At 41.9% G+C, this 12,598-nt stretch overlaps 1 protein-coding gene across 1 annotated transcript; it reads left to right on the forward strand.

Moving 5' to 3' along the window:
• Positions 1-3,811: 3,811 nt before the first annotated feature.
• Positions 3,812-10,884, forward strand: GSAP (gamma-secretase activating protein; the record flags this gene model as incomplete). The annotated part of the gene is made up of 6 exons (XM_009697714.1): positions 3,812-3,906; positions 5,156-5,275; positions 7,373-7,434; positions 9,377-9,481; positions 9,631-9,724; positions 10,784-10,884. Coding segments are annotated over 6 exons (577 nt in total), but the record flags the coding sequence as incomplete, so codon positions are not given.
• Positions 10,885-12,598: the final 1,714 nt, after the last annotated feature.

A 12,598-nucleotide genomic window follows, 5' to 3' on the forward strand; every position in this document is an offset into this window, starting at 1 on the left:
CATTTTTAGAAAAGCTACTATAAACAAAGGTAATATGTCTCTAAAAATTGCTTCTGCCCTCTGGCTGGCGCATCTTAGGTGCTGTTTGGTAATCTTTATTTCATTGTTATGCTTGGGTTTCCCCTCATCCTAATTAGAAACTCTTACATCTTAAACCTTTATATATCCCAAGTGTGTGGAAGTTTTTCAGGGGAATGAATTGTTTTGATTCTTAGAACAGTTTTCTGTAGCATTGGCAGCATATAGCTGAGCTACTGAAACTAATGAAACAGGAAGAGACTTGAAACTATCTACTTGTCTGTTTGCTCATAAAATATTTTTTTTATTACATTCAGGAGCAAAGGAGTGGCTGAGAATAGGGCTCTGTGGTATGTAGCCACTGTATAAATGAATTGCAGCTGAAGTCGAAGTAGCCAAGACATGGGAACATTGACAGTTTCTCATAAAAGAGCAGACCAGTGCCTGGTTGCTGTCAGACAACTGTGTGTATTTGTATACAGAGAAGTAACGTGGGGAAGTGTGAATGAAATGGCTCAGTGGGAATTCCCTTGTTTGCCGGGGAGGTCTGCAGAGCCCGAGTGTGCCTGGTTACCAGTCCACATGCCACCTAGCCCACAGTAGTTGTTTGTATGTCCGTATTCTCTCTCTCCCCTGCAATTGCTTTATCTTAGCTTTACTCTCTACCTGTTTCTCTCACTCTCTTCATTTCAGTGGGGCAGGAAAGGGGGGAAATAACTTACAGAAGCAGCATGACATTTGCGGCCCTGACAGCAAGTGGAAGGGGAGGCAAAATGAACAGACAGCCTGTGGCATAGGAGAGGCACAGACCTGAATAAACTGTTGGAATTTCTCTGAAAGTCGCTGCAATGGCTGCACCTTTTTTGCTGATGTCTGTGGCTAGCTGTTGTCTGATGTGGTCTCAATTGCAGAGGAATAGAAGACAGACACCATTTGGATTTGAGTTTCCTCAGAAGGAGGAGGACTGCCTTGTACCCCCTGTGCAGGACGGGATCTGGAACACAGCAGGACCTTCCCTCGCTCCCTTTTCTCCCTTGCTCCTGATTCTTTTCTTTGGCCACTTTCATGTCTTTCCCATAGAAACAGCCACAGGAGCTGAGCATTTTAGTGGAACTTCAGTCTACTCAGCACAGTTGCCTGGAATGTAGATATTTGAAGACAGCAAGGTGCTTTGCACATGTCAGCCTAGGCCCTACTGCATGCACTGTCTCGCTGTTAATCATGTGTTGTTTCATTAGTTTAGAGCACTCCAAGAGAAATGGCTTGTGATACTTGCCCAGAAAAACTAAATGAAAAATGACTTAAATGACTTGGCCATGAAGGTATGGGTTTAGCTCTTACCTTGGTTCCCCTGGAGACCTCTATAAAACAGATAATGTTTTCTTTCCCACATGCACGTTATCCTGTGTGTTATATACTGAAAAAAGTTTGAGACACGGCTTCTCTTTCTGTGTTTTCTACAATGTCCATTGTAGATGGTAGATGCTGATCTCCAAAGCGAGTAGTGCTGTTGGTGAGGGTGTCACGTCACAAGCATGCATTTCACATTTAGGTATGTTGTGTTAGCTAGGTTGACTATGACTTAAGAAGTTGTTATCTTTCTATACCCTGCAAAAGCCATACAGTTTGTTGTATTGTTACGCAAAGAATATTGATTCTGGAGTATCATACCTGCAAAAACAACTTTTGTGGCACAAATAATAAAAGGTGATTTTGGAGTTTGTGAAACATTGCTTCAGCTCAACATTGATGTTCAGATCCAGCTGTAGCTTCCAATGCAGAGGCCTTAGCTGTGCCCTGTATGCTGGCCGGAGATGAAAGTCATTCTGGCAGCAGGTGCGGTTCTTGTGACCCTTCTCTGAAAACTGGAAATCACTCATTTCCTGGAAAACGAGTGGAGAAAACTTGCCATACTCCAGAGAGATTAAACTGGAGCTTTCCCATGCATCCAGAAAGTATGAAAATTGAACGTATTAGGTGGTTATTCTGCATCAGGTAGCTGTGCAAGGCTGGATGGAGTGCTGGAGGGAAAAGGTACTACCTTGTAGAGCTTTCTGGCCAAGGTGCAGGGGAGAGCACTCAGGAGCATTACTGAAGACCAATATTCCTGTTCTGGCCTTCACCTGTGAACATCTCTGTGTCTCCTGTCTCTCTTTTGCTGAGAGCCTGTGACAAGTTAGAGGTTGGAGAGGGTAGAGCCTATGGGGAGAAAAGACAGTAGGAAAAGGATTCCTGGATTCTGGCCATCTTGGAGGGGAAAAGGGGTTTCTAACTTCCCATGACACCTCTCTGCAAAACAGGGGTCAGACTTGCTTCATGAGAGTATCCTGGGAAGGATTGATTAATTACTGCACTTTGAGGCCCAGAGATAAAAGGCATAGAGGAAGTGTCTCAATTCTGTACTGAGATATGGAAGTGGTTACACGTGACAACCGTGAGGAGCTGGCTAGAGGAAGTTATTTCAACTCTTTCATGCGTGGTTTCTCTCTTTCAGCTGCAGAGCTTAGAAGGCCCAAGTGAGAAGAGGGCTTGTGGCTTTTGTATGCTGACAGCCTGTACTGGATGTCAGTCTGGGAGCACAAAGAAGCAACAATATGAGCCAAGGGATTGTTTTACTTTGCTATGGACAAAAAGGAAACTCGATAGAGGAGGAGAGGCATTTGCTTGTCTCATCTTTCCTCCTTGCCGGGACTAGATTTGTGATTCCTCTTGCAGACTTTTCTCAGCAAACTGAGTATTCTGCTGTCTTCAGCATCATCCAGTTTTGTCTGGGCCATCAGGACCTTTCCTTGCCAAATGCTCAGCGACTTGGACATGCAGTTTTTACTTTCATGGCAAATAGATCTTTGAGAGTTTCATGCAAGAGTGAGAGAGCAGTTGATCCCCAAGAACCACGATGTGTTAAGATGCTGTATGTCTTGCACAATGCTTTGACGGGCTGGAAGCACTTACTCTGAACTTGTGGAACAGGGCAATTCAGTTACAATACAAATTTTAATCAATTTTACATTTTAAGCGACTAGGAAAAAAAAGATAAATACTGAAGTCTTAGGGGTCTCACGAGAGAAGTTTTTTGCATAAATTGGTGTATGAAATGAATGAAGGTCAAGGACCTGTTGCACACAGGCTCCCACAAACATTTAGTCTTTTCTTTTTTGTTCTAGCTGAATCTGGTACATCGAATAATGAAAGAAGTTTGGAGGAGATACCAGCTTCGTTCCTGCATCTTCTGCTTGTGAGCAAGTCATTTGTTAAAGTTTTGAGCCTGCCTTTTAAGATACGGGCGTAGTAATTTTGGTCTTTATCAGTAATACTGGCTTGAATAGTCAGTGCTTACTCTACTGTAAATGTCAATATGACTGTCATGTATTCTTTTTAATGATCCTGCTGGCCTGCTCTAAGCCAACATGAATATCAGTCATATAGGCAGTTTTACAGCTGGAGTTCAAAGCTGCTGAGTTCATAGTGTTCTTAAGCTGGGTAGTGGGTGTTAAACCCCTATAAAAGCCAGGTCACTTATACCAGCACTCAAAATATTTCTCCTATTACTGTTGATACCAGGTACTGCTGAGAGACTTGTAAATATGCAGTACTGGGGGAAGGAGAAAGGGGACTCTGCAGAGACTTTGTGTGTCAACTTTGAACAGCTAGTGCTAAGTAAACAAGATGCATCCCGTGGCAATTCACTCAAAATGCATGCGTTTAGCGCACATATAGTGGAACAAATTGACGGTACCTCCTGGAGAGTGTGGACATCTCAGGTTCCTAATATGTTGCTACTTTGTTAATACAGCGATGAGAGAGGAAGTGCAGGAGAGTTTGCAGTGTTCCACATCATGAGTCGGATTCTGGAAGCTGCAAATGGCATGTGCATGCCTTTACCTCCTGGTGAGTCCTGTGTTTTGCTGTTTTAATCATAAGTGAGGAGAGCGATGCTATGAATTACTCCCAGAAGAGCACTAGTTGCAAGTTAGCTTTGGCAGTATTGAAATCTATTCAAGACGGTTACAAAGGGGAAGACCCTCCATAAACATGTACGAGTGAAATGAAACAAAACTGAATAGTTACTACAAATACAGACAAAAATTCCCTGTTTAGTTCTGTTTTCAGCTTCCAGTGGAATGCTTGTCTTAGCTTAGAACTAAGATTTAGAGTTCCTTCATTGTTCTTTAACAACGGGACTTCAGTTGTTAAGGGCTACAAGGGAAAATGCTATCCTGGAGCAAAAAAAGAATGCTTTTTCTCATGCTGTTGCCCTGCTAATATTTTTCAGTTTTATCCTGAAAAGATTACTTGCAGCCTTGATCTAAGAGCTGATCTTCGTAGTAGACTTTCATTTCCTAGAGCTCCTCATAATTGCTTAGAGTCTTTTCAAAGCACTTGCTTATTTTTGTTAGTGAAAGACTTCTTAACTTCTTAATGCTTTCTCATTCTGTTTGAATCTTTCTAGTTTGTATTTCCTGATCTGTCTTCATTCTTTGAAACTGTTTTTGGTATGAAGTTGTCTCTCAAACATACACTGTGTGCGCGCAAATGCTGCCATGTAAGGGTGTCATGTGATGACAATACCATCATCTGGTTGATATTAAGTGAGAAACGGAAGTCTTAACACTGCCTGTAGGAATGTGTGGGTGGCAGCCACATACTGAGGCCTCCAGATTTGATTAATTAGGAGGAAAGAGGGAGACAAAAGACAAATTAACAGAACAATTCAGATATAAGGCAACAGCTTTATGTTTAATGACTGTGTAAGAATAATGACTGTTTTCAGTCCCCTTGGCTTTCCTCTTTCGGGCAGGATTGTACTGGAGAGGACTTTAAAGTCATGACTTTTGATAAACTGATTTGCTCACCAACTAGAAACAGTCAGAAGTTAAGGAGAGGGTTGGCTTTAGCTAGGGTCTCCAATACAGACTTAGGGAAAAAAAAAAAAAAGTTGTACCCTTTCGGGCGGGATTGTACTGGAGAGGACTTTAAAGATGCCTAAATAAGATGACATGACTTTTGATAAACTGATTTGCTCACCAACTAGAAACAGTCAGAAGTTAAGGAGAGGGTTGGCTTTAGCTAGGGTCTCCAATACAGACTTAGGGAAAAAAAAAAAAAGTTGTACCAAACAAGTTTGTCTCTTTCGTAGGTTTTCATACTCTGCACTTGGGGCTTGGTGTTCGATGTCTCCCTCTGCACACCCTCCTGCACTATATTGATAATGGAGTCTTGCATTTGACAGAAACATGTGTCAGGAAGCTGCTGAAAGGTACAGTGAGTTTTGTTTGTTACCAGCCAGCTAAGTGGGAGTGATGTCCTTTCAGCCATTCAAACTCAGACACAGGATTAACCTCCCAGGAGACTCAGCTGTTCTTTCAGAGTGTTGTTTTGATGAGGGCTGTAGGTGATGGTGTTGCCCAGCTGAAAGAGGAAAATTAGAGCTCAGGCTATATGGTTTAGCCTTACCGTAGTAGACACATACCTGTTTGGGGAGAAGTTGAGTTCATAGTTTTTCCACTTGGGATTTCTTAGAAAAGTGAACACTAAAGATCATCATGGAATTTGTTGAGGGATTTCTGTGACTCTATGAAAGTGCGCACCTATGTGTAAGGAAGTTAGTCTGCTATCCAGTCCTCAGCTTTTACTTTAATTATGTTTGGAATAAGAGGAACAGGCCTGTCAGTCTGGCCTCGGTGCTGGGGAAGGTTGTGGACCAGATCATCTTGAGTGCCATCACGTGGCACATACAGGATAACCAGGTGATCAGGCCCAGTCAGTATGGGTTTATGAAGGGCAGGTCTGCCTGGCGAGAAAGGACCTGGGGGTGTTGGTCGACAGCCAGCTGAATATGAGCCAGCAGTGTGCCCCGGTGGCCAAGGCGGCCAACAGCATCCTGGCTTGTATCAGAAATAGTGTGGCCAGCAGGATTAGGGCAGTGATCATCCCCCTGTACTCGGCACTGGTGAGGCCGCACCTCGAGTATTGTGTTCAGTTTTGGGCCCCTCACTACACGAAAGACCTTGAGGTGCTGGAGCATGTCCAGAGAAGGGCAACGAAGGTGGTGAAGGGTCTGGAGCACAAGTCTGATGGGGAGCGGCTGAGGGAGCTGGGGTTGTTTAGTCTGGAGAAGAGGAGGCTGAGGGGAGACCTGATCGCTCCCTACAACTCCCTGAAAGGAGGTTGTAGCGAGGTGGGGGTTGGCCTCTTCTGCCAGGTGACAAGCGATAGGATAAGAGGGAATGGCCTCAAGTTGCGCTAGGGCAGGTTTGGATTGGATATTAGGAAGAATTTCACTGAAAGGGTTCTTAAGCACTGGAAGAGGCTTCCCAGGGAAGTGGTTGAGTCACCATCCCTGGAGGTGTTTAAAAGCTGTGTAGGTGTGGTGCTTAGGGACATGGTTTAGTGGCGTACTTGGCAGTTTTAACGGTTGGACTCTGATCTTAAAGGTCTTTTCCAGCCTAAATGATTCTATGATTCTAAGACAATCCTAGTGCTGGGATTGGCAAACGTCTAGAAACTCTGTGCTAGGAAGTAAAAATTCAAAATAAGCAAACAAAAGCCTACCTGACCCAGCATCCAATATTTTTCTTAAATATTGAGCTTGTGGATGTCTTCTAACTGTAGCATGATGTTAACCAAAAACTGGTGTTGAAATAAGTTCTAGATGAACCTGTGTAGTCATCAAGAGCAGATCATGTTTTATATGTGGCTTTCTTCTCAGCAGGAGCTACGTAGCTCATTTCCACAAAGGAGGATTAGGAGCAAACTAGCAGGCGTACGGTGGGAATGACTTGGGCCTAAAGCTTCAAAATGGAATGGGAAGTGGGACAAATTGGCAGTTGCAGGCACAGTTGGCATCGCACCCATGTTAATTGCCTTTTCTAGATGAGAAGGGAGGAAGAGAGAACTGTAGCATAAGTTTCCTGGGATGCAGCAGCACCATGATAAGACACTCTAACAGTAATGCATTTCATCACTGTAACCATGTTCCCTTGTAACATGCTATTTTTCCGGTGTTCAAGAAAAGGGACAACACAATACGTTGTATTAATCTGTGTCTGGTCTTGATAAATGAAACGTTATAAGTATGGGGAGTTCTGCTTAGTCAAAACACTTTTTAATTACTGTATAAATTGTTACATACAATGGTGGAATTATGTACAAATATAAACATAAATAACACTCCTAATAGCCCTTATTTAAAATTAAAAATTCATTACAGAGTTGCTATTTTTTCAGAATGTCTTCAGTGAAAGTTGAAAGTTTTAGTTATGTGGTTACTGGGCTGTTTGGTTTTTTGGTTTTGTGTGGGGTTTTTTGTTGGTTTTTTTCCTTTTTCTTTCTTCCCTTCTCCTTTCTCTTGTAGATCTGGATGACACTGAGAAGAATGAAAAGCTGAAGTTCAGTATTGTCACAAGGCTTCCTGAGGTAACTAATGACTTTGAATGTTATTTCTTGGATTTTGGAATCGGTAGGGAATTTCCCCCTCTGTATAGGCTCAAGCCAGTGGAAGACTTAGCTGTGATTCAAATAGGGCACAGATATAACCTGAACCTCCACAGTTTCTCCATCTGCTGCTCATGACCCCTAGGGCACCCTGATAACTTAAACTGTGGATTTATCTGTAGTGTTTTACAGTGTCTCCAGTACCCTACGGGAATCAAATAGACAAGACTGACGCTTTTCTGCTGAGTACTCATCTGCGTAAAGCAATAAGGGTTTAATGGTGTTTAAAGAGGATTTATAGGGTGTTTGTGTGTGGTTTTTAGTGTCCAAAAATGCCTTTCTCACTTGTGATCTCTGCATTTGCTTTTATACATTTTATCAAACACAGTGAAAGCTGTAAAATCAGATGATACCACAGCTGCCTGGCGGGATTTGAGTTACAAGATCTCCCAGCCTCGCCCATTGGGAAGGTGATTCCTTTAGCCACATGCTGGCACTAATTACTGATGCTCCATGGCAAATTCCAACAGAGCAGGAGATTGACTTCTCCTTTTCCCCTTTTGTTCTGAGTGCACACCGCAGTGCTGCAGAGGAAGCACAACATCTCAGTGAGCAGAGGAAAACCAGGGATCCCCCCTCGGGGAGCGCCTTGCTGTAGAGTAGGCTTTTCTCAACATAAGTTGCCTATTGTTTGCTCGTTATGGGCTGTTACGTATAGTTCAAATGGCCAGAAGTGCGGCTTTGGTTTTCCTCTAACAAGGGCTTCTTTATTTAGCAGCAGTTTTGAGAAGGGGTGGGGAAGGAGAACCCCACAGGACTTTCTTTGTCCTCTGTATCTTGTTTTGGGCATGGGTTGGTGAGCTGGGGTCAGCGCGGGGCCTCTCTGAGCTGTCAGCCCCAGGGCTGGTGGGTGGGGAACCCCATCCCAACCGTGCTTTGACGCGAAGGGCTGAGCTGTGGGTGCTGCAGGGGACTTGTACTGCTGGTTATGCACAATAGACTCAGTGCTTTATTGTATCTATTTACAGCTTTGGGAAAAAATGCGGAGAATACTTTGTTTGCCAAAAAGGGCACTTTTGGGGTGACTCAGGCTATTTTGAGCAGGTTACATTCAGTAGATGACTTCAGTTCCATGAGATGCAAGTATTTAAGCACCATTGAAACTGTACAGCATTTCCTAAATGAACTCTTTCAGTAGTCTGTATTGCAGTACAACTGAAAGGGGTCAGGTGGGGGAAGATTTAGATAGGGAAAATAGCAGAAGGTGGAGCGAATTTCACAGTGTGTTCATATTAGTTTATTGGTTAGGATTGGAAGCTTTGGGACATCTGGCTTTGAATCTGTTTTGCCTTTGGGAATGTGAATCAAGGTTATCAGTTCCCGGGATGATGTCCTAAATAATGGAATGCAAATTGTGTTCGCAGTACCTCTCCTTTTTGGCATTCTGCTTTTGTAAGATTCCTTAGACTGAGCCTGAGAGAAGCCCTGTTCTGAATGGAGCATTGAGGAATGGGACATCTGTGTTATTCTTTGAGAGAAGAATGGATCTAAACCAAAGAGTCACAGTAAAGGATAAACGGTCATTTTAAGCCTCAGTTAATATTTTAAGTATGCACGCAAAGTAGGACAAAGGTAATGGGGCAGGCTGATTGATAGAAACTTAGTGAGTAGCTCAGTGGGTACTGAGTAGCAGGGTTTTGAGGGTTTCCCATGTTTTGGGAGCATATTGTAATTTCTTAGTTACTGCTATGAAAGGTAGGTTCCATGGCTAAAAATGATGACATCTTAGCTTCTGTCATCAGCAAAACATCTGTATTAAAGCCTGGACTTTGTTTTGGGTTTTTTCTTCTTTTTGCTTCTCCTAAGTTTCTGCTGTTGGGTGTTTATGTTCTCAGGTTTTTGGGTTTTGTTTTTTGCTTACTAGGCTCTTGGTCAAAAGGTCCGCCAGTTTTGGAATCATCCGATAAATGCGAATTTCATTGCACGGAAATATGTGAAACTTTTGCTCGAGAAGCTGGGGAACAGGCAGGTAAGAGCACATAGACCATTTTTTTTAATCTTTTGCTTTGACATTGTTGAGATTCCTGACCTTTCTGCAGACTATAACATGCTACAGATAAGACTGAAACCTGGTACTGGGCAACTGTGTGAACTAACCTGAAATATTCTCCCTTGCAGTGTAGCAGGCCTCTCCCTGAGAGACTCTCAGTCCCTGTAGAGTTTTTGCCACTTAACTACCTGACTAATGTGTTGGCAGAGATAGAGAATCAAGGTAATGTTAATTCTGTACTTCGGAAGACCAGTAACTGTTACCCTTTGATGCACACATTCGGCCATATCCTGCCTGTGTTGACATAACTGAGTTCTAAAATTTCAGTGATGTCTGAACATGTAGGTTTGGTCATCTTTCTGCTGATGGGAATTGTCAGGGGGCTTCTTCACTGCCTATCCTTTCATCCACATCCTCCGTGTGTTGAATCCAGTTCTCAAACTTGCATTTTTCAGAACACGTGTAGTGAAATGTGGCTCACCTATGGCATAGTGGTAGCTGTTACTCTGTGTTCAAATGGGGAGAAGGGTTTGTTCCTTATTTATACAGTACGGTGGCTGAGGCAACCGAAATCAGATCTTCCACCTCAGAAAAGTGTACCCACATCACTTGATTAGGAGGTGCTCTGAAGTAACAGGCGTTTTTCATCTCAAAGCTGATCCTTTTCGTGAAATACATTTCAAATTGGTTAGGGCATTTGCTTCATACAGTGAACCTAAGCACCTGAAGATTTTGAGTTCTACTGAAAAAGTAAGGTGCGTTAAAGGAAGTGTGGTACTAGTTAGCGTTACTGGCTATGCCTGTACTAGCAAGCAAAATAAAGTCAAGATAAGGACCTGAAGGCTGAACCAGGATTGTCCAGGTACAGATACCCTCCCATTCGGGGAAGAAAAATAGTTAAACCATCCAGAAGTATAGGAGGATGTGCCCTGGTCCATTTTATGTGCTAGCACTGACACACCCTCTGTGCTTACATCTTGTTTCGGATCTCCAGTGTAGAATTAGTATGGAAATCCCTAGCAGCCTCCAGAGATGGTCTGGCTTTGCTCCGTATGGGATATCATGTACTTACGTCCCACCAACAGGAAAGTTTTTGCCATGGGTGAGCATCCAAGTGACTCTAGTGAAAGCTGTAGGTATTTTGTGTAAATGAAAACATGGTTCCATCTATTACCTTATCTTTTGGTATTGTAGATGAAGATGTTTAATAGGCTGCAGGACTAAGTGCACAGGAACACCTATGATTTTGTAAATACTGACTTTCTCACAATGTTTTTCTAGGTGTGCGTCCATGTGAAAAACAAGACCATGTTAATGTAAGGTTTGTAGAGGAAACAGCACTCAAACATACTATGACGCTTTTGGGCCTCAAATATTCCTGAAATCACATGCTGTTGAAGAAGGCCGTCTAACTGTGGTGCTCATATGAAAGTAATCACACAGAAGTGTGCAACCAACTTTTTTTTTTTAAAAAAAAACCTTAAATGTCATGTTGTTTCCCAAAAAATCTGCAGTTTTGAGTAGCCACCGTTACTGACATAAGCTACTCAAAATAGTGTTTGGTCTACGTATTAAAGCTGAAATTACTGACTTCTAGATAATTCCTAGAGAAACGCATCTGACACAAACCCAGGTTTGAAACTCATCTATGGTGTCATTTTGAAGTGGTCAAATAAGTGTAACTACAGTGGGTATCAAAACATGCTGTGAAAGTGCATATTCATGTCAGTTATTTTCACAAGACACACAATCCTGAAAAAGGTAGTCCAGTTGTATTGGACAGTAACAAGAAACCAGTAACTGTTTACTCAGACTAATAAAAGAATTTCTTGATGTGATTATGTAAAGCAGGTAAGAATAACAAGTGATGAATCAGTTTTTGTAGATAATGTGTCAGCAATGATGTATTCATTCCCCATGGTGGTCATGTGTTATCTTACGGTACTTCTACCTTTGGAGTTGGATTCTAATATATTCACTTTTGTAAATAGCACAAAATATAATCTCCTTAAAGTACATGTGACAGAGTTGTGCTGTGTTTTTTGTTGTTTTGTATTTTTCTTTTTTCTTAAGACATGTATTGTAAGCAATACAGGATAAGAAAAAAGTTCTTTGGAAATTTATCTTAACAGTGGCTTGGACAGAATTTTACTTAATTCTTTCCTTACAACTTCTAGTGTTACACTTCAAACCTCAGCTTCAGAAGGAAATTATGGAAATTGTTTTTCCTTCATTTTCAACTTTTATTTGTACATAAGTGAACCAGCGTTATTTGGCTTTTTTTAAGTTCTGAACTGTGACATTAAAATAATAATAGCAGTTCACTATGCAGAGAAAATTTTAAATTCTGACATGTAGGATTTCTGCAGTCTTTGTTGTATTTAAAAACAACTCTATTGAAGTTTCAGACTATTAAACTAGTGAAAGTTGTTGACAATTTGAAGGATTTTAAAGGTTTTCAGTAGCAACCTCTGATACTGTTTCTGAGTAGTTTCCACTGATGCTTCCTCTTCCCTACCAGTGAAATAAAAAAGATTCAGTTCTCAGGAGCGACTCAGCAAGTTCATGGTCATTCCCTTGTCATTCCATCAGTGGAGCAAGAGTTTTAGCTTTTTCAGTAATGGCATAGAGGGAAGGAATATTTTTCTCAATATAATTAAAATTTGTCTGGCAAGCATAAACTCTGATCCCAGACTGCAGAAAGCTATGTTGGTGTATTTGTAAAAGCAGTGGGGACTTTGTATTATATTAACAACAAGAGAAGATTTTTGAGCCTTTTTTTTAATAAAACATGTAAAATATAATCAGATGCAATAAAACTTCACCTGGAAAAAGAAAAAGCATAGTATGACAATCACTCATTTTTCTTAACATTTAAAAAAACTGCACTGCATTTGGGATACCAGGCTCCTCCAAGCCAGGGGAAGGGAACTTGAATCACTGTCTATGTAGCTATGCTGCTGGCATTAACAACGACATTTTTTTCAGTATGGAATTTGGCTAAACACTAAGGGATGTCTTCAGTGCAGTGTAAATGCTGTTGACCCTTGAGATTCAGCAACTGATGCCGGCCTCTCCTGCTTTAGGTGCTGCATG

This window comes from Cariama cristata, unplaced genomic scaffold (genome assembly GCF_000690535.1).
Source record: "Cariama cristata isolate BGI_N322 unplaced genomic scaffold, ASM69053v1 scaffold3343, whole genome shotgun sequence".
Lineage (NCBI taxonomy): Eukaryota > Metazoa > Chordata > Aves > Cariamiformes > Cariamidae > Cariama > Cariama cristata.